General features: G+C 40.4%; 1 protein-coding gene across 5 annotated transcripts in view; it reads right to left on the bottom strand.

The window, feature by feature from the left end:
- TP63 (tumor protein p63) overlaps window positions 1-27534 on the bottom strand; it is a 44031-nt gene extending 16497 nt beyond the window's left edge. For all 5 annotated transcript variants that reach the window (XM_075268527.1, XM_075268529.1, XM_075268528.1 and 2 more), the window contains exons 1-2: window positions 27367-27534; window positions 17703-17957 (exon numbers count right to left, since the gene is read on the bottom strand). In XM_075268527.1, the coding sequence (XP_075124628.1) occupies window positions 17703-17957; window positions 27367-27408 (297 nt within the window). In that variant the 5' untranslated portion in view covers window positions 27409-27534. The remainder of the gene's footprint in view (window positions 1-17702; window positions 17958-27366) is intronic.
- Window positions 27535-27829: the final 295 nt, after the last annotated feature.

The following is a 27829-nucleotide window of genomic DNA, read 5'->3' as shown; positions in this document are numbered from 1 at the left end:
TAGGCATCAGGGATAGGAGGTGCCACTTTTATAGAATTATAGCCTTTAGTTAAAATGTAAAGCATATCACACAATGTGCTGGTATACGTTGTGCAATCTGTCCAATGCCCTCAGGCAAGGGATTAAAACATAATAGCTTCAAGTAGCCCGCGGATACACCAAATGCTGCCAAAAGATAAATAAATCTTCAAATACACGTTGCGAAAGACATTCCTTTTACTTCCTTCTTGCAAACTTCAGAAAAGTACTACATTAGGCAGCTGGTGATAAAGTAAACACAATACAAAAATTTTATATATATATATATATCATCCTACCACACAAAGCACAACCGTCTGATAAGTTTATTTCAGAATGTTGGTTAACTTAAACCCTCTAAAGCTATGGCAGGGTTTATTTAAAAAAACAAAACAAAACATTTTCTTAAGTCTTTCTAGGATCTCTGAGTTAATAGAGGGGTGGTCCTCTTTCCAATACCCTCATCTCCATGCCTAGGTGAAGGGTATAAAGGGCATTTCTCATTCTGGAGGGCCTCTCTTGTCCTTTATTACACGGAAAGCACATGTGCAATATGGTGGTGCTGCAGGGAAACTGAACATGTTTGGTGTCCTCACAGATTAAAGTGTATCGCTGAGTGTCTGCTTCCAGCCCTGTTGCAAATTCAATGGATGGACTACTGAAACCTGGTATAGCTACCACACAATAGACAGCTCCATCAACTGTGTAGTTCCAGCTGTTTGTGGAGTTGCCAAGTGATGGACCACCAATTTTATGCTGAGTATGCTCCTAAATCAACAGTACAAAAATAAAAATGGACAATATTTTTTTTTAGACGGCTGAACAAATTACATGAATGTTGAACCAACCATCCATTTCATATTAAATGGGCATTCTTTACTCGAACATGGCAACAAAATTATACCATGGTAGCCACACTTTGCCCAATTTATTTTGTTATTGGTCATACTGAAAATGACTGCCCAGTTATAGAATACCTAAATACATTTTTGACGTATACTCTCATGCCTGATGGACACTACAGAGGAAGAGAGGACAGACTGGCAGTTCTGGAGCAGGAAGGTCAGTCAGCGGAGAGCAACAAATGTGGCAAATATAAATCTAGAAAATAGCTAACTTAATTTACCAGAAATGACAGGACACAATTCCATTTATTATTATAAATGGTTATTATTTGATATAGCATTAAGAAACTGTTGCTACATATCTCCCATATTGCTAACATCACTTCTACTACGTATGATACTTAAAATAATAGGTGCAGCATGTGTGTAGACATAAAGGCATAACATGGGCAGGCACTCTCTGCATATTATATATATACACATACACACACATACACACACACACGATCGGCACAGCAGGTGTACAGAGGTGACGAGAATCAGCTGATCCGCTCACTTCATAGACCGGAGGTTTCGCCTGTGTGAACACGCTCCAGTTTGGATATTTATGTGCTGCTTGGACCACATTTTTAATGGAATTTTGAAAAAAGAACGACTAACTGAAGGAATTCTCCTGGATCATATTCGCACTTCATACAGAGGTGATGTTTGCCTGACTTTCCATACAGTTGCAATATCCTTATCACTTTGAAAGGTTATTTGTGTATCTATATACCCCTGCTGACCTAAACTAATCCAGCTTAAAAGCCACTAAATACCCATTCCAGATCCCATCCAATTATTCTGTATGCGCTGGTAAATAAGAACAAACAGTAAAAAAAATATAGCCTGGGGAAATATGTCTTGCAAGTGATATCCAGTATTCTTATTGCTGCAATCCTGGATCAGATTACCTGGCATGCCATTTCTATTCAACTCCTTGTTTTCAGGTTCACCTGCAATGTCATGTTTAAATAAGCCGGCTTCAGGTAGGCACATCGGGAGAACAACGGCAGATTCGGGTACATTAATAATGACATTCCAATGAGTATGACCCTACTCGCACCACCTGCCTTCTGAGTTACATGTCTTGGCATCGGAACCTTTAAGACAATGTACATGCGTGCCAGTTACAAACACCAGACACCTGTTGTTTTTTTTCTAAACTTCAAGTTTTTGTCATATCCGTCCACTGTATTTTATATAAATAGTCTGCCTTTAAAACTTCTCAGATAACATCATCAATGTGTGAATGTAGACAGAATCGTACTGACAAACTACCGTAGGCCACAGGCACAAAAGCTCAAATAAATCGCATCACCTGTAATATTTAATAAGATCTGGGAAGATGAATACAGGAATCTGATTGGCTGCAAGATCTTGTCTTAGGAAATATTGGAAAGCAACCATAAAACCTTATAAGTATATCACTGCTTGTCAAGATAGTATACCCCTGCTAGATAAGATAATCTTTTAATAGTCCCACATTGGGGAAATTTCAGCATGTTACAGCAGCATAGTAATACAGATACAGGATAATACACAGTAATATATTACGGAAGTAGACACACATATTCTGAGAAGAGAAGATATACTAGGAGTCCATAGCAGCTAAAGAACAGAAGAAGAAAGAAGGAAGACTTCATAGTCATAATCATTAGTTTTCTGTGCGGAGTCATCTTCGCTTGGTCTGATGTAGATTATACAGCCTGATCGCAGTTGGAAGGAAGGATTTGTGATAGCGCTCCTTCTCACACTTGGGGTGAAGCAGACGGTCACTTACAGTGCTGCTAAGTGCCATCAAGGTCTCATACATGGGGTGGGATTTGTTCTCCCGCATGGAGGTCACCACAGACAGTATCCTTCTGTCACCCACCACTTGTACTGGGTCAAAGGGCTCCCCAGGACAGAGTTGGCCCTTCTGATCAGTCTGTCAAGTCTATTTCTGTCCCTGGTTGATATACTGCTCCCCCAGCAGGCCACAGCGAAAAAGATGGCTGAAGCAACCACAGAGTTGAAAAAGGCCCTAAGAAGTGTCCCCTGGGCTCCAAAGGCCCTCAGCCTCCTGAGCAGGTACAGTCTGCTGTGGCCCTTTCTGTGCAGCGCCTCCAGGTGATCAGCCCAGTCTAGTTTATTATTGAGGAGCAAACCCAGATACTTATAGGTCCTGACTATCTCAATGCCCGTCCCTTGGAACTCCACTGGGATCGGAGCACTTCTCTGTTTACTAAAGTCCACCACCATCTCCTTGGTCTTCCCAGCATTAATCCTGAGGTGGTTCAGCTGGTACCATTCAACAAAGTCCCGGTTTAAGTCTATGTATTCCCTATAGTCACCATCAGTGATGAGGCCTAATATTACAGAGTCATCAGAGTACTTCTGTAAGTAACAGCTGGATGAGTTGCATGTAAAGTCAACAGTGTACAGTGTGAAGAGGAAAGGGGCAAAAACTGTACCTTGTTGGGCCCCCGTACTACAGATCACAGTGTCAGACACACAGTGCCGGGTTCTCACATACTGAGATCAGTTTGTCAGGTTGTCTAGGATCCAGTTGGACAGGTGATGGTCCACTCCACCAAGGTTCAGCTTTTCCTTCAATAGCCCTGGCTGAATGGTGGTTATTCTTAGAGCCACATGATTTCTAGGCTTCTCTTACGTAAAGGAGTTTCCAGGACTTGAATATTGATGACCTATCTATAGCTTAGGGCATCAATATCATATGAGCGGGGGTCTGACACCAAGTAGCAGGCTGAGGAGGCCGCAATCTTAACTGCTTACCATGGGACGGAGCTGCAAACAGGTCATGTGACAGACAAACGTAACTCTACTGCCTGCTGTGTAAGAGGAAGCATTGCTCACTTCAAAAATCGAACGGCCAACTGGCAAGGACCCCTTAAAATGACTTCCACTATTAAATTGCTGTTTTACGCATATGTAAAATGGGGCTCCAAAGTTGAATAACTGACATATTTGGAAATTGTAGAATCACCTCCACAAGGTACTGTGACTAGGTTTGGTACCTATTTACTGCTGAGAGACTCCCTTTAATTAAATGTTATACTATACTATACTTTTACCCAATCTTTAGGACAATATTGTTTGGGACTGACTTATGTAGTAAATATACAGTTGAACGAGACTGGTTATGCTACCAGAAAATATGTCGGACACTGCCTAGATTACGGTTTCTTATCAGTGACATTAAAAGGGACTGTCCAGTTTAGCAAATTCTAGGCTAATAGAAGAGGTCCTCTGTTCAGAATCCATAGTTCGGTTGCGGTCACAGTGGAGACAGCTTACAAAGACAAAAGTCTCTTGCTGTGGAGAGCCAGTCCTGTCCTGTCCTCTTAACCTATCGATACCAATGGGCAATGTGTAATGCTTTTTTCCGGTGGTGCACACGGATAAGACCCTAGTAAAACAAGGGGCCCTGTGTTGTGACCAACTTATTGTCAAGAGGTACACCTAACAAGTAGAAATCCTCTAAAGGTAATGTGAACAATGCTTGACCCTCTGCCAAAAAAAAAAATAATAAAAAAAAAATTGGAAAATATGTCAAAACAAAAAATACAAATTGGGTATAAGACAAAGTGTCCTCTCTCAAATTCCACTCAAAGATAACCTCATTGAAAGTAGAAAGTCGAAAGAGACGTTCCCCCATATGAGATAAGATGGTGCTCTGTTAACTCTGCCTTACTTAGAATGATCAATTTCTACAAAAAATATTATTCATATAGCTCTGTGTGTATGAAGGAGAAAAAAAAAAAAAAAACACCATCCCTTCCTCATCTTAGGTCTTTCCAATTGAGAGCTTCCAGAGTACATTTTCTGTATTCAATGTTTAAATAGCTACTTCAACATTGTGCTGATGCGGTCAGCAGCTTGATGGATAGCTGTACAATGTGGATGAAGAGGTGTTTATTCAGTGTAGCCCTGTAGCTCCTCCGATGCTGCCTCCTGCCACCTGTCAGTCACTGCAGATTAATGACTTGGGCGGCCAGTGCTGGGAGCGGCACATTCCTACCTGGCCGCACCCAGAGGTGTTGACATCAGACAGGTGAGGTCCCCCCTCCTAAACTGCTTGGAAGGTTGCAGACTAGCCCCACCCGGCAATGTCCCACTCACTATATGGCCCCTGCGGGTAGAATCTGAGAGCAGTACATCTCTATGCACTATGTGGTAAACACTCCCTTCATTTAGCCATGATTAGGCGAAGGTGAAGAGCTATATCCTCGGGCAGAGTTTGAGCAAATCAGGACATTGTTGTCTACTCTGCACATATTTAATCTTAAGGGATTCCAGAGAGTGCATGGTGCCGAGAGCAAGGCATACTTACAGAATCGCAGCGCTCATTGTATTACGGCTGCTTTTCCCGGCTCTGATCATAGAGCTCTCCCTATCTGTCCTCTAGTGGCAATAAGAGACCAATTTACCAAACTGTTAGCAAGTAACATTTAGGATACAGTTTACAATATTCAATATTACTCTCTCATTAATTTATATATACATATTAGGCATTCTGGTCTCTCAACAAGTAAGTCAAGCTTCAGACTCCTATTTCGCACTACTTCAATTATATGATCAAAATGTATAAAGTCTTTACTTTCATAGGACTTTCACCTATACTGTACAACACGCCATGCATCTAATAAATCATATAATAATTTAGAATACATAATATTTATAGAAGTATCTGCCGCCATGACACATTTCTACCATCTCTTGCAATGGGTCAGCAATACAGGACACAACTAAGAAATGTAGCAAAATTTAATGAGCGTTTGGGACACCGTTTTTTTTTTTTTTTTTTAACTTCTTCCGAAGTATCTAGAGTGTCATGTCGTCATCCAGAAATCAGCAATATATAGGAGAAGGAGGATGACTTGTCGGTTGCACAATATCAGCAATAAAGCTTCCAAGTGTGAGTCGGAGGGAGGGCGGGATAGGGCTGGCGTGTGCCTGTAATTGCAGCACCTCCTGCCTGGCTGCCTGCCCTGGGGGCTATGCCTCGCCCTGAGGTTTTGGGCCACGTTCCAGCCACGCTGCCCCAGTATAAATGAAAAGAAAGAATAATAAGAAAAACCCGATAACTACCTCTAGTCAAACATAGTTCAGTTTACACAGAAATTAAAAAGAAAAAGGTTGGAGGGAGGGAACTGCATACTTCAGTCTCTCAGGCATGTGTGCCTCCAGGCTATATATATGGACAGAACGGAGGAAGAAAAGAAGTGTTTGAAAAGGCAAACCATTCAGTCCATTAAGCAAGAGGAATGCATAATACAGTCGGCTATGCTTGTTACATCACTGCCAAGCAACTAAATAAACAGAGGAAGGGTACAAGTGAAAAGGAATAAGCTCTTTGGAGACACTTGGATATGACATGAAAGATCATTCTGGGCGGTATTGCATGCTGTCTATGGACTGGTGTCTTGACAGTAATGATACGACTGCTGGATTGTAGTCAGCGCACTCTATACATGAGCCATGACATGAACACATGGAAAGCCATTGCCTGTGTGCAAATCAAAGAGTGTCAAAAATCTTACTTTAAACTGAAAGAAATTGTAGGGATAATTGTGAGATGAAAAAGAATCAGTTTTACATTGTGCGTAGTCTACGAGCCTAAGGCCTCATGAACATGGAAGAGTGCAGGCTGAGGGGGGTTCGATTCTTTAGCCGAATCTGAGTGCCAGCCATCCTCCATTGATTTTAATGTGAGGATTCTGTTGTCACGGGAAGGATAGGACCTGCTCTAGAAAGATGTTAAAGACAGGTGATCGGAACTATTGTATGCATGAGGCCCAAGTGTCTCTAAAATCATGTGGAAAGGAGCATATGAAAGTGAACACTACTGGGAAAGGATAAAGGAACTTGTCCCATAGAACAAGGTATGAAGCAGGAGGAGCTGAGCAGATTTCTATATAGTTTTGTATTTAACTTTTACATATTTTAGTTATTCACTGCTCATTCTGGTCTTAGGAGTCCAGTAGGCTGTCATACTCCGTACCCGACATCTTTCCTTGTGTGATAGGAGTCCTGACAGCCATCTCTGTATGGGAAAGCATAGCGCAAGTAGATAAGACACCCTGTTCTGTGAGACAGACTACCTTGTCACCTAAACCAAGAGCAGTTTTTGGTTAGGTTGACATTATGAAAACTGCAAAAGCGAACACTGTAAGTTACCTTAAGACTGTGGGTTTTACGCATATAGTGTGTTTTACTCAATATTGCCTTGGAGCCAGTCCCTTGATATTAACACGGACTGCTAACAAGGATCCCTTAACAAGGGCAGATTTTTCTGTCCATTAACCAATCCTGATCAATGACATAGTATGCTGACATATGTGTGTTACCTGCTGTTTACAGCCATTATCTTTATACATGGGGTGTCTCTCTTATTTCTAATAGTTTTAATAGCATCAATATTAATATGCATTTAACATGGTTATTTTATCGATGGCTTGCATTAACGCTACACATTTCTTGTGATAAACTTCCATTGTCAATTAAAGGGGCAGCTAAAAGCTTGTAGTCCGGCACTTGTTAGCTTTGAGAAAGCTGAAAAGAGCATAGTATAATTTTCAGAGATCAAACGCTTGTCTGCACATCATAGGCTGGGAACCCGAGACCAAGGCTGATGCCACAATTAAGACACTTGTTTCTGCTTCAGGTGTATTGTAAGAAGAAAGTCCTCATAAACCTTTCCCTCTTATTAAAAGACAAATGTAGTAATCATAGATAAATGTCCTGGATCCATTTATAATACATTGCTCTGGGGAAGAGTCTGGAGTCTAACTTTAAGATGAGTCAGTGGTGTCTGGGTTGGATCTAACGCCATACCAAGGAATATCATTTGATGTGCATAGGGTTGTCTCTGGCTGTAAAGAATACGCCACAGTGGCATATTCTGCAACTACAAGGTGTAAAGTGTTAGCTCATAAGGAAAACAATAGTCTAAAAATATTCATGAAGTTTCTAAAAGAAATACAAAAGACTGAGACAGTCTACATGGGACTAATATTAGAGTGGTCACAATGATCCTGTATAACACAGACAACGGGGGGGGAATTTTCATGGCCCAGAAGAATGTAAAAACGGACCGCAAGGTTATAATAAAGATTAATTATATATTTTTTTTTTTACATTGGAATAACCCGAATTCAGGATTGACCTCTGAAGGTGGAAGGTAAAGAAATACTAATGAGTTACATGATGTTAAGATCAGACCTCAAGTTATGTAGATTATAACAAATGACTGTTGAACATTTTTGTTCAAAATCGGAGTTTTCTGCTAAATTTATTTACATTTGGTAAAAAGCCAATAAGACAATTTCAACATAAAAACACTGGTGAAACTTGCGTCAATATTCCTATGCATTAACAAGCAAATGTTGTGATATTGATAACTTAGTAGTTTAATTCCAAATACTTATAGAGTACCTTAACAGTCATTGAAATATTAATTTTACTAAATATTTTATAGAACAAATAGCAAACGCACAGAAAAGCATAATATAACGTGGTAAGAAAAGATGGAGAATCGAATCAGGTACTAAGACAGACATGTCTGGAGAGGTGGCAGCTCCTTAAATACAGTACAGTCTAAGTCTGAAGACAATAAGAAGATAAGGTTTCTTTCTAAATGCACCGACTATCTTTCAAAGCATGGATCTATGAACATATAATGAAAGAATAAGAGGAAGAAGATCCAAGATCAGTTTGCACAAAGGCAGATAATCCATAACCTAATACTTATTAGTATATGGTTTCCGGAAGGATTTTTGGAATCAGAAAGTGATGTATGACTAGACACTTCCTTCCAGGACTAGTAGTGTCTGACCAGTCCAAACACATATCATACACTATTCATGGTACACCGATTTATGGCAACATAAAGCATTGCGCAGTGTTTCTGGGGGCACGTAAAAAGCACCCCTCATGGAAATTGTGTTTAGCAATAGTTGTATATGCTCCAAAGGGTGTGGAAAGCTTATTATATAATTTATCATGGTATAATATCAATTCTATAAGTCTATCAAAGTATTATCTCTGCCAGTAAAACACATCATTATAGAATGAGTAATTCCCCTGTTTACTTCAAACACTTTTCCCAACATGGGCAGGTCTGATCAGGCAGCATTTTGGAACGAGTCTCAGCGTCCCAATTTCTACATAATGCTGTAGGCCACAGGAGAAAGGCAAGTCCCAACTGCGCTCTATACAGCTATCAAGCTTTACGGCGCCTCTGGTCTTGCCTTCTGCATATTTCACAAGTATCGTCATGTCTTCAAAATCTGTCTCATCTGCAGTCCGCACAAACATGCTTATCTAGCCTTTACATTTCACACAGTAACATTTGTGCTGCTTTACATATTCATCATTACGCTCCATGGCACCGATCCGGCGTATTAGATAAAAGTAAGGAGAGAAAACAACAGCTAAACATACTAGACAGCAGAAGTATTGTCTCCAATTTTTACTTTGCTTGCTTGAATAGTGCGTACAATTCTCCTGTCCACCTGGGATGGAGTCGTAGGACAAGACTTTACATATAGGTAAACTACACAGCGGTCATAAACTTCTTAGCTACTCTGGTTCCTTGTCAGGCCTGTTAAATGATTGAATTCAGACACCACGAAATACAAGAACCGCTAAGTACGTAGCGCTAGAATTATACCGGTAAAAAGAGCGTCCCATACACATGGGTTTAAATAGGGGCTGTCTGGCTAGCAATTTTTTTTTTTCTTTAAATCAAATCAAAAAGGGATCAAAATGGCATAAACAATAGACATGATATTCACCAATACTCCACCAGTCCCATTTAGATGCTTCCTAGGTCTCCCTCCAGTTCCCAGATTCCTCTTGAGATACAGGAAAATACCAGCCAATCACTGACTATATCAAGAAAAACCAGAGTCCAGTAGTGACCCCAACCAAGTACCTGTAGTAGGACCCATCAGCTTCTGCTGACACCTCACAGGGAATGTCTGACTTCCTACAGTGACTTCCCTCATTGCGCCCTGGGCATAACGCTTTTAAATGAATAGTATATATGAGACTGTTAACAATCCTATTCACAAGTGAAATACAGCTGAAATATCTAGAACAGACAGGGATAAACCTCAACGATTTGCCCTGACACTACAGAATTTGCAAAGTCAAAATGATCACATGTAGAATGGTGAAGAGAAGTCAAGTGTTGATAGGGTTTTTAATTCCCCTTAGGAGACACAAATATATAAAATCAAAAGAAAATTAAAATATATATATATTATGAATATAATTATAGCGCGCAATAAATTGAAATGAGTACTGAATACCCAAGTGCTGCCAATAGGTGTGATAAATGGTTTCTAGAACAGGCTACCTTTTACTGCAGACTAGTTTTTATCCAATAAGAAGGCTAAGGAGTAAGCAGTTCTCCAAGTTGTATAAGTCTCTTCTTTATTCCTATACCCCAACAACTAGTTCATTCTGAAGAACTGACTTGAATTGATAATTCCTCCGCCTTGATTAAACAGAATACATTTATTTGATGGCTTCTTTAAAAGTCATGAAAAGCAGAATTATTTGTCAGATGCACTTTAATACCCCTCCCTTGTTATGGTTCCTTACATCTGTCTAGACATTTCTAGTAATAGTATGGGGCAACATTAAGTAGGTGGGCCCGCCAAAAATGTGTACTTGCCGATGGCAAAGAAAAGCTTGTGAACAATACATGGTACCAAGCCCAAATGTGTTGCATGACTTCTTTAAAATCAACAGAGTAAAGTTAACAAAACACAAACATTTGACATCATTCATCGAGGAGTTTTTTTATTGTTAAACAGCCCACTCAAGTGCTTTCCAAAGACCTGCAGATTATACAACACAGCAGCATGGCTGCCAAATTATCTATCTCATGGAAGTAAAGAACATTTTATGACAGGAAGAAAACCTATTTCAAGAGAAGTCAGAAAATATAGCTGCTTTATAGCAAACATCTGACTTCAGAAGGTTTCTGGGACTACTATGGTTCGTCTCTCCATATTTTCAGTTATCCGAAAAGACCACTGAACACCAGAAAGAACCAGATCCCTATCCTTGTTTATTAGACAATTCCACACTTTTGGAAGTAACCGTGCCTAATACTGGAGCTCATCTGAATAGGAGTAAGCTCCAAAAAAGGCAAGATGACCATTAAAAAGATAGAAGAGCCAGAAACCCATAATAGGATATTGATGGCCTATTGGAAGGAGAGGACATTAATGTAGTGATTCCAGAAAACCCCATTACAGCTCTGTTCACATCAAGTCTTTTGGCGACTGTGACAGGAGGAATGCTGAATCCTCCAGCTGTCATCTAAATGCAGTTATCCAGTCTGTCACTGTCCATTTGGATTCACTGGAAAGCAGATCAGTCATAACTCCATTATATAGGTGATCAAAAGCCTTATTACTGAATTTCTCCCCACCACAGTTGCCTTCCACATTACATAAAGTATACAGCCTGTACTTTAGCAATAGACAGCTCAGAGAAGCATTACACTTAATGCTGATGCAAATCCATTGTTGTACTAGGCTGCCATTTTAATGAAGACATGTCCCTTCTCCTGACAAGTCTGTTTTATTAACTACAGTTCTTGTAGCTCTCATAAATAAGCATTTCTTTCCTCAGAAATCTTTTATATTGTCCTTTTGTTATTCCTCTTGAATACATAGGAATATATTGACTATTGCAGGTTACCATTTTCCTTGTTAAGAGAAACACCATCAACACAAACTGGAAGCGGTCAGACCATGTACGGACATACCCGTATCTGACAAAACCCAGTTATCAAATTACGGCGGGTTCACACCTGCGCCCGGTCTCCGCTTTGCGGGTTTCCGTCTTCTGCCCGAGAAACTGGACAGGGGAAGGAAACCCGGCAGTCAGTTTTCCAACCCATTCACTTGAATGGGTTTGTAAAGTGTCCGCCCGTGAGCATCTTGTGGCTCCCTGCGGTGAAACCGTTTTTTGTTTTTTGTTTTTACCACAAAGCAGGACTTTGTATCCAGTTAAAAAAATAAAAAACCCTGTACCGCCACGGAGAGGCACAAGATGCTCACAGGCGGTCACTTTCCGTCTCCTGTCCAGCTTCTCGGGCAGAAGATGGAAACCTGCAAAGCAGAGACCAGGCGCAGGTGTGAACCCGCCCTAACTAGAAATGAACATCAAGGAGATGACAATACATACATATTCATCCATCTTCTCGTGCAGTCATTTGGAAGTACACAACTTCTCCATGACTTTCATAGGGACATACAGCAAATAGAACATGCCATTGCACTAACCGTATCTTCACTAGGTCTGCGTTTCCCCTTGTAGAATGCGCTGTTTTCACATATATTAGGACAGATTTACTATTTTGGTTACAAGTTAGTCTTTAGTGCATTGAGCTAATTTTTTTTTCAACTTGTTAAGCTTGTGATCATGGCTTTTCAGAAAATGGAGCTTAAAATTCTGGATCAAAGTCAGTCAACTAATAGGGGTTATAAACAGACTTGACAACCTAGAGACGCATCAGTTTCCTCATCTAGCAACAACTGGTGTGATAAACCCGGTGTATTTTCAGAGCAGCAGAGTAGTTTACACTGTCTACCTACTAGTAAAGCAGGCCTTTGTGATCTAAGACTGCGGCATACAGACCTAGACAAAGAGGATCTCCAATCATAACTTCCTCCAGTAAAAGTGCTTTCTGACCTCATGACTCTTGGATTAATAGCCTCCAGTAGTCACAGTTCTCATACCTCCATGACCTGATTTCAAAAGAAAAACAGCAGGGTTGATATTGCCAAATCCATTGACTAATGGACTGCACATTCATTTTCCAGACATAAATCAATACGCACTGTATGATTTCTTTTCTCTGAAAGTATAGGTATTCTTTCTGCCCTGTGCGTGTTATGACAGGCATCAGGATACAAACAAGTCTTGGCCCCATCTCATACAGAACGGGCTGGCTGCAGATGTTCTTCTGCAAGCTGCGTCTTGTCCCAAGCAAGAACAATCATTTCTGGAACACATCATTTTGTATGCTTTGCCTTCAGCAAAACTGAGGAGTGGTTTTATTAATAGCTGAATAAAATACTTTCCTAAAGGAACTCAAAAATATAAGGGTTGTGTTCTGGGCAAATTCTTATGAAACATATCATGCAAATATGTCTATGTATTGTCTTACCTCAGTAGGTTCACATATCTGCATAAAATGAACGCTTGGTTTGGATGTCTATGTGCGTTGTCAAGAGGAGAGGGAAGAAAGTCACCGGCAGACATCTCTGACAACAGTATGTCTTGTCTCAGAATAAAAGGACCTTGTGCGAAAACGCAACATGCCTGATCTTTTCATCTCCTATACTGGGCCTCAAATATGAACTCAGACAGCCCAAAAGATAGAGCAGGAAGAAGGGCAGAGATGTTCTTCTGTAGGACAGACAGTTTCAACTTTGACCTAAATGATGCTATCCCTCTAATGGATGTGTAATCTGCATGGCCATAGAGTTCAACCAAGGGATGTGAGAGGATTGAAATTAAAGGGGTTGTCCCATCACAAGGATCCTATCTATACTGCTAGGTCATGTGGATTTAAGACTTTTCCTAAATGCATTGCTTCAGCAAAACTGCTTTGTTTGGCCGCTATCTTAATATATTCACTTCATTGTTTACACTTTGTTTCCATGGCCCTTGGGTTATCTGCTCATTTGTCAAGTGATGTAGCTGCCTGCTCTCAGGGGTGGGGAGGGAGAGGCTGGGAGCAGCTCTGAGCTGTTTATGTCTTTTAAGTAGAGGAGCTTCTCAGATAGGGGAGGTGAGAGCGCTGGGATTTCTGAGCTCTTATCAGTTGGTTTAATTGAATTTGGCTGATAAGGGCTGAGATAGGGAGTCTATTACCTCTGTATGTAATGCAAGCTGACTTAAATCCAGCTCTGCTACATCAACTTCACACTGTGGTAATTCATTTACAACCAATCCCGTGCAAGTGAAACCCCGCCCACCTATGTGCCGAGAGGATGCAGGATGCAAAGGAGGCTGATCTAATACAACTAAGACAACCTACCCAAAAAAGATAAAATTTCCTTCCAGATACCAGACTGGAATCTTCCACTTGAAACCACCTGCAATATAGGCCACAGTAAAAATATCTATACTTCAATAATTTTTTGTGAAATGAATGAATTGGATCGTTTACTCAAGCTCCCCTATCTGACTAACCCAATAGCACAAACCATGAAAAACAGCCATGTGATTTTTTTTTAAAATTTAATTAGCAGACAATGACAGTAGCGCTAGGTTCACAGTAACGTCCGCTTGGGTACCCAAAAAACGCAAACCCTATCCATTTAGAAAGCAGTTACCCGCGGACCCCATAGACTTTTCTCTCCACATATGGAAGCGGAATGGGGGACGGAGTCCCTGAACACTAGTTTGACCACAGCCTGATGAGCATATTAAGATAGGTGAGGCAAATACTGTTTATTTTGGTTTAGATTTTAACTCTTTCCAAGACTCATTGAAAATATTTTCACCTCCAAACATTTTAAGGAATAGAGTTTCTAGTGCTAAGGGTGTAGCTGGCTTCTACGGAGCACGGTATAAAGTTGGGAAATGAAACCTGCATACAGTACGTGGCCTCAAGACCTTCCAGGATTTCATTAGCGACACGTCATACAGTACATGCATGAGCAACACAGTGACAATAGGATATCAACACTAGTGATAGCATCTTCTAGGTAGGTGGGAAATCTCTAAATTATTACTTGGCAACGGACAAGGAACCAGGTGCTTCTATTTTATGGCAAGTTAAAAGCAGCTCTGACCACCTGTCTGATCGCCAAGACATTTGTAGGACTGACATGAAAGAATGCAGATAAAAACAGAACATCCTTTTCCTTGTAAAAGCACAAAACTAAAAGCAAATACGTGGCAAATGCCTTTTCTAGACAGCGGGCTAACAATTATGAAACAATACTACAAGAGGAAAAAAAATCCCAACTTGTATAAGAGTCAGTAATCCAATAATCTGCCACTTTTAGCAAAATTGAGAAAGATTTTATAGGATGTGTCTGCAGTCTGTACTAGGCTCATAAAGACAAGTCTTGGTGAATATTGCCATCGGCTTTGGAATGTGTTTATTGTTCACCTTCACACGGTGATTTCATTTTTTATATGCTGAAAGTAGTTTTAATCCAGGCTTCAAGTCGCATCTTCTATAGTAAAACAGGGTGGGGCTTCAATTACATGTAATGTCTCCAGCTCTTCAAGCCTGCAGAAGTAGCAGGTCATTATTCTGGAAAAGATTCCCCTACAGAGCTGCCTCCTTGATATTAAAACAACATTTCTGACTTTAAAGTGATGGGTCACCTTTACATTTACATTTATTGACCCAGGTCAGAAGAAGCCACAGACCAAAAGGGGGGAAGTACTTGGAAAATGAAGCAAGAGGAGAGCACAACATTCCCCTATTCTCATCAAAACACGTGCATGCTCGTCTGAGCTGGACCAATAATGTGCTTGGCTGACCGGGACCTACAGGGTAAAGCCAGTTTAAAGGGAATTTAAAAAAAAATAAAAATTATCAGACAGTGATAAATATACTATTTAATTATATTTTCTGTACGAGCGAGAGACTGCCATCATCATGCCTGATCTATTAACAGTGTTTAGTGATCTGCTGTATAGCAGTCTCTTGGTGTAGGCAGAAACAGACTGGAGTCGACTCATTGAGATTCATGGAAGAATTTTCTAGGCATGATCTGTGCAGGGAGGGGATAAAATGTAACCATCTTTTGTCAGTAGTAGAAGCAATGATGGGTGTTACCTTATTTATCTCGCAGAGGACTGCCATAGAAGAGAACTGGAAGATTCTCCAGTGGTTTTCTTTACAGCAGTCTATTGGGCGGGATTTAATATATTTTAAAAACAAAGGATAAGCCGCCGTCTGGTAGAAATCCCAGTTTTCGTCTGTATGCAAATAAGTTCTCTCGTGGCACTGGGGCAGTACCCAGCGCTCAAACAGCACTGGGGGCGTCCCCAATGCTGCAAAAGAATCTCCAGCGCCGCCTCCATCTTTTTCAGGAACAGCTTGTCTGCATGTCTTCAGAGCAGACTGCGCATGCGTAGATGTTTGAACCCAGCTCCGGAATAAGACACGCAGAGAGGACGTTCCTGATAAAGATGGAGGCAGCGCGGGAGATTTATGTTGCAGTGTTAGGGACGCCCCCAGTGCTGTTTTAGCTCTGTGGACCGCCCTCAGTGCTGCGAGAAAACTCATTCGCATTTAGATGGAAACCGGGATTTTTATCAAACAGTGGCGCGGAGAAGACATCTAAAGGTAGGAGAAGAGTAGCCTGTCTTAAGGCTATTTCTACTTGTGATCGAGAAAAAAAAATGTCATTTTAATGATAGAAGTTGAGGGTCAATATGACACATTAAAGGGATTCTGAGTTCAGAGAATAAGCTTGACCAGAGAGGTAAAATTAAAGGGGTTTTCCAGGGAGGGTTTCAATACTTACTTCCCCCAGGTTCTACTGTGGTTGAACCAAATGTATCTGGGCTGGTTCCAACACTGGATCACTCGATCAGAACCAGAATGCAGCCCCCAGTCTCTCCACCTCCTCCCTCCTGGTGATTGACAGATGACACACATTGTTGGCGCTAAAAGGGGATGCAATACTCCTAAATTTATGCCTATACCTGAAGACACTAGCACAGTCTATGTGATTAGAGAGGGTGGGCACAGTTGATGTCACTCACCAGCATCTGCCCACCTTCTTCTCATGGATATTTAGTAGAGTTCATGGACTGGAAAGCAGTTTTGCAGACATTATGGTGTTGGCCATTAGTAACAAGTATGCTTATGGCTACCTAACGTTGGGTTTCATAAAATTGTTTAGAACCTTGATGGTTGTAACATGTGTCACATGAAACAGGTTCTACGAGTCATATCTGATTGTACAACATGTTTGCAAACAAATAGAAGAAGTTCAGCCTTCCTGCAAAAGGCAACAGGATTTGTGAACTGGACAGAAATCTTGGGTGTAGCCCAATCACCAATGTGTTGCCTTTCTGTAGCATATGGGAGGAGACACGGTGAGGGTTGTACATGGGAATCTGAATGCTGACAGTGTCTCACCATACAAAGAGCCGAATAAATAATGCATCAGTAATTACATGTTCTTCATTTGTCTGCAGTAATGACACAGTGAACTTGTCAAGGAAACCTAATGTTCACTTCTTGTCATGTGAGTAGCCCAATTATCTTTCCTTCCTCAGTTTGCAGTAATAACACAGCAACACCCCACACTTAAGGTGACATCAAGGTGTTATTCAAGGGGTTCTCAACTACCAAAGCCATTGCAACTAGCTATGTAAAAGTAAGACATTTGTACAAAAAATGAAGGAGCAAACCTTAAAATAAGTAATTATAAAATTAATGATGAACACAAACAGATATATACTGCCATTTTCCAGTTATGGCAATTCCTCTCTCAGCATTGACAGAGTGAGGCATAACAGAGGCACTGTCTCCCTGTTTAGATCTTGGGAGACAAATTTGCATATTCTTCCCTTGTTCCCTTGCAGTGGAGCAACTATGGCTGTATAAGTCTCCACACACCTGAGAAGGTGGTCTCTCCCTAAGGATGGACGTTATCCCCATAGCAGTGACAGTGATAAATCGAAAATTCTGCATACAAAAAAGTGACTTATTGGGTACTCTGCTTGACCAATACATAATCTACTGCCATATTATTTGATTGAACATGTCTACAATATTTTGCTTACCGTCCATGTAGCAGACTTGGCTGTGCTGGACTGTTGAAATGAGACATCAAAGCTGTGAGGTCCTGGATAATCTGTGTTTGAAGGAATGGCTGGAGAAGGAGACAGGGCATCAAAGGTGGAGCTTGGCTGAGCATATGGCGATGGTGTTGTCACGCTGTTCTGGGCATGCTCATTGGCATAGGGGCTAGTAGAAGAAGAACCATTCTGTATCTGCTGTTCCATACTGTTCAGCAGGCCCAAGTTCGTATACTGCGGCTAAAAGGGAACAGAAGAGTTTAATGAAGCAACCTGAATAAGAAGTATACTCAAAGTAGCGTACAGCATTGAAAGAAAAATGTATGCATTGCTCTAATAAAGCAGGGTTCACACTAGCGTCGGTGTCCAACAGCTAGTGTGCGATGCTAATGTGTCCTAATCCTACATGTAGGATTTAGCTGTCCGCTTGAAAAATCGGAGATCTTTGTGAACGGACACTTAAGGACAGGCACAGACTGTAAAGGACATTGCATGGTGTCCCATTTAAAATAGTGCAAAATGTAACGGACACAGCTAGTGTCCAATGCTAATGTCCGCTCAAGATTTTGCACGGACATTAGCATCGGACACTAGCTGTCAGACACCGACGCTAGTGTGAACGCAGCCAAAAATAAGGATACCACACTTTTCTATTTTGTTTGATTAGGGCTCGTTCACATCTGTGCTCGGGTGTCCGTACTGCAGGTTTCCGTTTCCTGCATAAAACAGAGGCAGGAGACGGAAACCTGCAGGAGTCTCTCTCACCCATTCATTTGAATGGGTGAGAAAGCTGTGCGGCGGTGAGCGTTTTGCGCTCTCCGCTGCGAAACCGGGTTTTTTAATCCGGACATAGAGTCGGACATGCAGTACTCTGTGTCCGGATTAAAAAATCCGGTTTCGCGGCGGAGAGCATAAAACGCTCACCGCCGGACCCGGTCTGTGCTTTCCGTCTTCTGGCATGCAGAAGACGGAAAGCACAGAACGGAGAGTAGAACGCAGGTGTGAACCTAGCGTTAGCTGTAAATGTTATTTGTGTGTCCAAATCTAAAATTCGGTTACATTATTGAATTTTATTTATATACATACAATATTTTTTTAACAGATTTAAAAACAAACATATCAGGAATTACAGAACATATAAAGCAAAAATGAGAAGTCTGAGATCACAAGAGCTTATCCTGGTGGCCACTGACCCGGGACCCAGGCTTTTCCTAGAGGGCTTGCTCACGAATCCTTGGTGTCATGGACACCATACCAGAAATCAGGTAAGGTTTATACAACTCCCAAGCAATTCTACCAGTAAGGGGCCGTGCACACGGAGTAAACGTGCGCTAATTTTTGCATAATACACATGTAAAGCATACATAAAAATTAGACTTCCATTGACTTCAATGACATTTTTTTACACGTGTAAAAAATGCGCAAAAAAGTGCACGTCTACTCCGTGTGCACGGGCCCTAAAAGTGGGATTTCATTACCTTTGGACTCTTAAATGGAAGGCGTTAATCTGTGGGTCGCGCGACCATGTTAGATTATCAAGTTGAATATTACAGTGTTTCTTCCGAAAATCAAGAGCTAGGGCTTATTTTTAGGATAGGTCTTATTTTTCTGGCACCACAATTTTTTGTGTGTGTGTGCGTGGGGTAGTGGTTCCATGCCTACTCTGTCTCTTCACTACAACAACTCCTGCTTAGCATAAAGGAGGAGTGGCTTCCTCTGTGGAAGGAAGCAGGGGTGGTACTTTGGTACTTTACGTCTAGCCACATAGGTAGCCAAGCCCATAGCATAGTTGTGGCCGGATGGCGGAACCCAAGAGGCAGCACTGGTAGCATTGGTTTACCTATTCTCTGTATCCGTGACATCACATTACATCACCTAGTGCTGGAGGCGCTGACTGTAACTAGGGCTTATTTTTGGAGTAGAGCTTATATTTCAAGCCTACTTCAAAAACTCTGCAAAATGAAGCTAGGGCTTATTTTCAGGGTAGGGCTTCTTTTTGGAGAAACAGGGTAGTACATAGGTAGACTGATTATATATTTATATTCCATTGCTATTACTGACAAAGCTACATCACATGGTGTGAAATAGTGAAATTCTACAGGCAGTAAGATACATCTGTATAGCAAAATCAAGTAAAAAAAAAAAAAAAAGAAAAAGAAAAAAATAGATGCATTCTCAAGTATACCCAAGAATTCTACAAAGAGTGTCTTTAGTTTTTCTCACTATACAGAATAAAGTACATTACAAACACACACCCCAACAACCCTATACCTCAACTGATAAGTATGGCTAGATGTCATATATGGATAAAGCATATGACACACACATTTGGACACTGGAGATTTTGTACTTAGCTATATGGTCCAAGTGGTTTGTGTAGTCTACTTTACATAAAAAGAGTTCCCTTGCTAAGAAATATAAATTTATACTACTTTTCATGTAACATATTAACAGCAGTGTAAGCATAGCAAAATACCAAAAGGTTCAGAGGTTGGTAATTTGCCATTTGAGGATAATATGCTTTATAAGAACCTGTCTGACAGCTTAAATATTCAATACAAACAGGTAAGCCATAATTAATATAGGACTTTCAAAAGAAACAACTGAAAGGCAGATGTGAAGATCAGCGTTTCAGAAGTGCATACTGGGACACTCCCAAGTACATGACTGATCTCAAAAAAGGAGATTAAATGGAAAACTGAAGCATGTCCAACCTGATATATAAGAAAAAAATAAATAAAAATGTACACACGCAAGCTCTACCATAACATAAATGTGTGTGCGTATACGATGAGCAGCCATGACCTTAAGTATACCGTGATAATTCAGTTTGAATCAGGTCACAAGCTTAGAAAGGTTTTTTTTTTTTTGTACTGTTTATTGAGATGTAGAAAATTATTACTATATAACATTTGTAGTCACAGAATGCTGTACAGATACATTATACAAAGAAAGGAAGGATCTTACACTAGGGTCTTGTTTTTCAGGGTGTGTAAAGAGAAATCAGCTCACCAGATAAACTGGCACAAGTGCAAACACCAATAACCACATGATAGAAGGGTTGAAGAAAAAATTTAGGCTTTATTATGACTACTTAAGATCCTGTTTTCTTATGGATTTTAAGAAGTCTTAAGCCTAAAACTTGTAACTCTCCCACTCTTCTTCCAATGTATGGCTACAAATGCCTTTAGGGGTCCTTATACTGGTCTCATGCTAGACTTAAAAAGACCAGTCACCTCTCCTGATAAGTTTTGTGTTGTTCCTACTAGAAAATTTTGAATAATTTGACAAATGAGCATTACCATTCCCATATCAATAAGAGTGTGTCTAGTCTAGTCTGATACTTTCCACTGCCAACAGTCCCAGTGTGGAGGGGCACATCACTTGGATAAGGGGAATGGTAACATCCAGTTGTCAATACATTCATAACTGAGGAATAACAGAAGAAACTCCTGATGGAAAGTTCTAAGAAATTATGAACCAAGAGGAAAACATAACTTACTAATATAGAGCGCATCTGGCTCTACTAAATTTATGATCACTTGAGGCTTGTCCAACAATATATAAATATCAGTCATATAAAAAAGACAGGAACATCAAATTGCACGCTTGTGCTCTTGCTTAAGCAGAACACCACTAACAAGGTGACTAAGGAGGATATATTGCTTTATGAGAAGTGTGAATAAGCATCTGAAAGACATGACTCAAGTTTTACAAAATGTGTCTATTGTGGTAAAAACTCCAAGTTCCTAACTAATCCCCAGTATGTCACGCAAAGACTTTGCAGATAACACACTATAAAGATGGAGCGACTAATTTTGCAGTTCTTAGGAGGGTGGTGTTTAGCATTTTTTCTACAGGATTTTTCCCCATCTTAGCTTGGATATGCCATTATTTTTTGACTATTTGAATAGGAAGCAGCAATGCATCTTCTGCAAACAGGACTCCCCCATTCAAAGGAATAGGACAGGCTGAAAAGAAGGGTGGCTGTGCAGTACTAGTAATGTCCCCCTTCATTCTCAACAGAGCTGTGGAGTCAAGATCAATGTAGGATGCAGAGTAAAAAAAGTTAAAGAACTCAATAAAAGGAGTGGGCCATTTTTATTTTACTCATAGGGATGCTTAAAACAACAAGTACTCTATATTGACCTGTCTGGATCCAGCAGAGCCTCATTTCAGGTCCCTAGTCTTCCTGACCTATGACAGGTGTGTGTCACCCTATCAGTGTTTTGATCAAAGGGAGCATGAGCTCAGTCACTAATGGCAGACACACTACTGTGCAGGCAGTAGGTAAGCAAAGACCAGGAACCTAAGCAGAGACTTCACTGGATCCAGGCAGACAGGCAAGTCTATAGTATTTGTTATTTTATGCTTCTCCTCATCAATTATATTAAACCATTATTATTATTAGGATCATAATGGCTTCTGACCGAACATGGTCGTCAGTCATACATAAAGAAGCTGGTGTCAGAACAGGAGTCGAACTATGGAAAATAGGAGTCAGTCTAGGTTTTGGCCTATCGACTCCAAAGCCTGATTTTCAAGATCAGTGCAGTTCCTGGTTTCATACCCCCACCCATCATTTAATGGCACATCCTACCCATTATTGCATAAGATTGGAAAACTATACATGTTTGATAACAACGGATAAAACATTATTGAAGGCAGATCCATGAGATCAATAAAACAAACACCCTATTCTAGATTTGCATCACAGTAGAAAGAAAAAAAAAAAAAAAAAACACTCCTCAGACTTAAAAGCCAACACTGCAAAGGAATTCTAGAGATTGAGTTTCAGAGGGTTTGTAGCCGGCTCGGTGAAATGGCGATCCCCCAGACTAGTGTGATGCCCAGAGAGAGGAGGCCAGCATCAGACGCTCTCACGTTGCTCTACTAACAAAAGAAATGTCAACAAGACAGACAGAAGTATTGGGGGCAGGAAGTGGAAAACCCAAAGTCTAAACCAGGTGAAAACCTGAACAAATTCAAGAGCAAAAGATCTCATGACAGAATAAACAATGTCTAGGTCTCACTAACCCTTACCCTGCTGGTGGGATTGCCAAGAGAGAGTAAATTGTAACCATGACATAAGTCATTCATTCCACTTTAAACAGATTGCATGCTTGAGACCTTCCGATTTACTTTTTTTATAGCTAATATTTCATTGAAAAATGTGTAACCGGTAGTTCAGGTAAAAGGACTGTAACTAGATATATGTTGACAAAGACAAGTAAAAGGATATTGAGACACCTTGTTTTCCAGGAATCATTGGAGACTGCAAAGAGCTCAGTAAGGTTTTCAGCCCCATGAATTTTGTATCTCAATACAACACTTGCTGAATAGGAGTAGAAGATTTCTTTAATCTGAGCATATAGCTAGGACATTTAACTAATAGTTTTTCAATGATTGGGATATTGTTTTGTGGAAAAAATTCTAACTTCTATTTTATTCATTACAATCCATACTCTTCGTACGCTTGAGGTCTGTAGATGGTCCTACTTAAAGTGACATCTCTGTAGGCAGATTCATACAAGAAAAACTGTCACTCACTGATAAGACCACCCTCTGGCCCCCTAAGCACTGAGTAGGTAAAGATGAAAAAGAAGACAATGCAGAATTTTTTCCCCATAAAATGATATCAAATCTGCTCAATCTTCTCCTCCTCTATAACACGCTGCACATAGATCAAACAATATATGCAACTGAACGGATCTTTAATCTTACAATACTGCATATTGTATTAAAATGAGAAATATATAAAAATATTTGTTCTAAAAAAATAAATAAAAAATGGGGAAATCTATATTTCTGCAGGACAACTCCAGCTAATAAATAGCTGTAATATCTTGCTTTCTATTCCGGGTATATTGCTGCCCCTTGACTGCCTTCAGGGCAGGTATTTACAGGGCACAGCCGAGACGGTCTCTTGCACATTCCATGTCAAAGCAAAGCTCCTCCAGGGCACAACTGAAAGTTGACGTTTCCAAATCCCTATACAAGAATTCCCCTTTAAAGAAGGGTCAAGCCTTGCTCCTCAGAGCAGATTACTCTTCATATACTCCTTGGCAAACTATCTTCATGGTCAGTCTCCTATCAGAAGCCGCTGGTAAGTGTAAATTGGAAAGCGTAGAGAATATTGACTCAGATGCTTGACAACTAATGAAACATACCATGTTTTTGAGACAGGATCCTGTTCTTTGACTTTTAATAGAAGAGATTGTGGTTTATAAATCAATTGGTCTGTATAGAGTATAAGTAAGGTACAAGTTGCCTAAGACTACAAATGTCTAGGACAATTCTTATATTGCAATGAAGCATTATGAGCAAATAGACTGCTCAAGATGGAAGGGAATGGAGATGAAAGGTCTTGTGGCATCCTCCCACCTGCAACCTGGTTTCACAACAGTTTCCCATAACTATCCAGATAATAAAAAGGAAGCACTCTGGAAGCAGCAGCTCAATTCAACCATAGACACCCACCCACAAGTGGGACCCCCACCAGGATCTGCTCTAGCACACCTTAAAGCCATGATCCACACCATCATGAGGAGGTAGTGACAGTACAGATGACAGGATGGGATAATAGTCTGATCAGGGAACAGTCCTAGTATCAATACAAGGCCAAAAGTGATGTTCAAAAGAAGCCTGTAATGCCTTTAGCAAACACACAAATATCACTGAAGGCAATGTGAATTACAGCAGAAAGCCAGGATGGTTTTAAATGAAGTGGTAAAACAAGCACAAGTATAGATGATATGTATATAGAATTCCCCTTACATAGGTAAAACATTTGGACTAGAACTTCATATACTACAAGATATAATAACCAGCTCCCTCATTAAAGCTGGGCGCGTCTGTCAATGGTGAGAAGCTACAACAGGCTGGGCTAGACAAGTAACACGGAGGCAGACATAGCCCCACAGCAGGTGTCACTTCCCTTCCTCACCATTACAAAGGACTGAAGCCTTTATTTGCACCCAAAGTTTCTATCTATACAACAATAACTTAGTTTGAGAAACATTGTTTTTTCTTCTCTGATCACATGTAGAACACTCTGCAGTGCATTGTGGGATCTCAGGTGATGGTTAAGCTATATTCACACAGTGTATTATTATAGTACCTTGCAGATGGAAGAGATACACAACGCCATTCCATCACAAATGTTGATAGGACGGCAGGCTTTTGTTCTCAGGGAAAAAAAGCTGCTAGCAACAATCGCTTATGTCTTATTCACAGGACCATTCCACATACCAAACATCTGTGCCAGACAGACATATACTGGTCTGATCATACCGGCCATTAAAACTGATCGGCATCGCAGAAATGGCCAATGGGGGAAGATTTATTAAAACTTTCTAAAAGCAAAACTGTCTTCGTTGCCTATAGTAACCAATTACAGCGCAGTTTACATTTGGTATTCTGCAACGGAGAAATGAACGTTGCATTGTGATTGGTTCCAATGGGCAAAATCGTATTATAAATCTGACCCATTGACTTCTATTGAGCCTGTGTGGCATCATAATGACAAATAAAAAGGACAATTTTTTTTAAAAAAAATATACCCGTAAGGACAGATTTATTAAAATCGTCTAAGGCTAAGGCCCCACATTGCAGAAATGCAGCTTTTTTTGTTGCAAATTTTGTTGCGGTTTTTTAAGCCAAGTCAGGAGTGGATTGAGAAGAAGGTGGAAGTGAAAGAGCTTCTTATATGTTTCACATTCCTTTTGTGGTCACTCCTGGCTTTGGCTCAAAAAAAATGCAGCAAAATCTGCAAGAAAAGAAGCTGCGTTTCTGCAACGTGGGGCCTCAGCCTAAAAGTAAAGCCGCCACGTGTGTGCCAGCAGCTTTCTAATGTGAACGTGTATGACCAGGCTTACTATGATCTCAGACAGGGCCAGACCCAGTCATATGGCAATTTGTGGATTGGCGCTAAATTGTTGTTTGCAGGGGTACGAGGGAAAGAGGGGGCTTCCATTGCAGATAAATAAAACAGGCATGTTATTAAAAATGACCTAACAAATAGTCAATTAATGGCAATGTCATATAAATTCTATGTAGATTTCAATTAAAGGTTAGTTGTAAGAAGACATGAGCTTCAAATGGCAGTTACATGACGTGCATTTCATATTACTCCATTTAAGAAGCTTTCATAATTTCACGGCTTCCATTTCCTTTAATCATATACCACTTATAGGTACCCACATGGTGGCAGCTCAGAATGCATAAGGGTATGTTTGAGTTACAAATTCCTCTATCTTCCTAGTGGTAGGAAACTGGGGGTGGAGAAAGGCCTGACAGGCTGAAATTCTTTTCCTCCCAGCCCCCTGGACAGTATTACTAGCCTAATCCCCAGTCTTAGCCCCGACTTCCTCTCAACTTTTAAAACGGATCCATTCGCCTAGACTGTTCTAATGCGTTTCATCCAAGCAGCTTCAATTAGGCTCCAACACCTGTGTGTCTTGTATCCCGAACCTTAGGAGCCCAGGGGACAGAATTATTAACCATTAATATTATACTATAGAATATACTACTAGACACACTATTTTACAAATGTGTAACAAAATTAGCACCCAAAATAGTACGTTCTATAAATTGCAAAAACGAATTATTCCGTTTGTTCCATTCTACTACTTAATTTAAAGTGTTTTTTTTTCCCCCTCAAATAGCATGTACCTCTCCACTGGATGGAAAGCACAGTTTGCTCCCAATTAGGCCATTATATAATAATGACACTAGTGTGAAAGATTCTGACTCAAACAATAGTTCCTTCTGTCAATATTTGCCAATATATTGCTCTAGAACACAGACTTGAACGTGATGTGCATGCTGCTAGCTCTCCGGACAACGTATGAACTGAACACACTGTCTTACCCTAAATGGAGATTGTCTCATACTGGAAAAATGCCCGGCATTATGAAGGACTGTCATAAAGGGTTGAATAACCTTGCCCAAAATGTGGAAAAAGGAGAGCTAATTGCTAGTTTTTCACCCAATCTTTCTATATTTAACACCTCATTAGACACCAATGCAATCCTTCACAGAGCAGCCCTTAGATCATCATGAACAACAACATCTCCATTTCCACCTGCTTATAGAACAACGCTAACAATTCACACACAAACCACTGGAAAACGTCCAGGGCCATAAAATACTACTATGAAGACTTGTAATCGAGCCGTAGGCACTTAAAGCATAGAAAGGTCACTTTATATGCTGTAACAATGACCAGCCATAGAACAGTCCTCCGCCTCAGCAATTGCACAATGTCATTGTGGCCATTCACATGAGGAGCAGCAGCTGCACTTATTGTTACACGCTGGAATGTCACATCAGCCTTTCAAGATGTTCCTGGAGAAAACTCATCAAGTATTTGTAATGGATGCAAATATAGAAATATATATTCTCATCAACAATGGCTACAAACATACAATCTGCCTATGAGTGCTATATAAATATTTGAGTTACATTCATGAGAAAACCACTTCATCTACCCGCACATAGCTAGATTTTATATATATATATATATATATATATTCGCTTTTATCATATCGTTATATATAAACGCCACAATATATTATGCATATACACGCAGATAGAATATGAAATACATAACCTGAATATGATAAATATTTCAAGAATAATACTCTACCTCATTATACTGAGCCTGGGCATTATTTTCCAGGTACAACATCTTTGCTGTAAGCTTGATCAGAGATGTTGTCCTTTCTTCAGGCTCCAGGATCTTTGTACACCCCCCTGAATGGCCCAAAGCAGGTAAAGCTCTTGCAAGAAGACACCAAGAATAATGAAGTTTCTCTCCCACTGTCTGTCACATCATTTATTTAAGACTCTGTTTATATATACACCTGGATTCAGGAGCAGGGAGGCGGAGCCTTGCCCTTATACCTGTCCAATCTGTCAAAAGTTCCACCTTGGTCCCAGATCAGCCTCTCCCAACACACCGGGTAGTTAAAATTCCTTCAAAACTCTTTACAAAAGAAGACAGACAAAAGGGATGTGGGGGCCGGCTACACGGGAACTGGTGGAATATGGTTCACAAAAACTGTCACTGTGAAAGCTTTGTGATAGTGGGCTGGGAAATCAGTGCTGCC

Source organism: Leptodactylus fuscus, chromosome 3, assembly GCF_031893055.1.
Source record: "Leptodactylus fuscus isolate aLepFus1 chromosome 3, aLepFus1.hap2, whole genome shotgun sequence".
NCBI lineage: Eukaryota > Metazoa > Chordata > Amphibia > Anura > Leptodactylidae > Leptodactylus > Leptodactylus fuscus.
The sequence above is the reverse complement of the archived record's forward strand: the minus strand, read 5'-3'. Positions and strand labels throughout refer to the sequence as shown.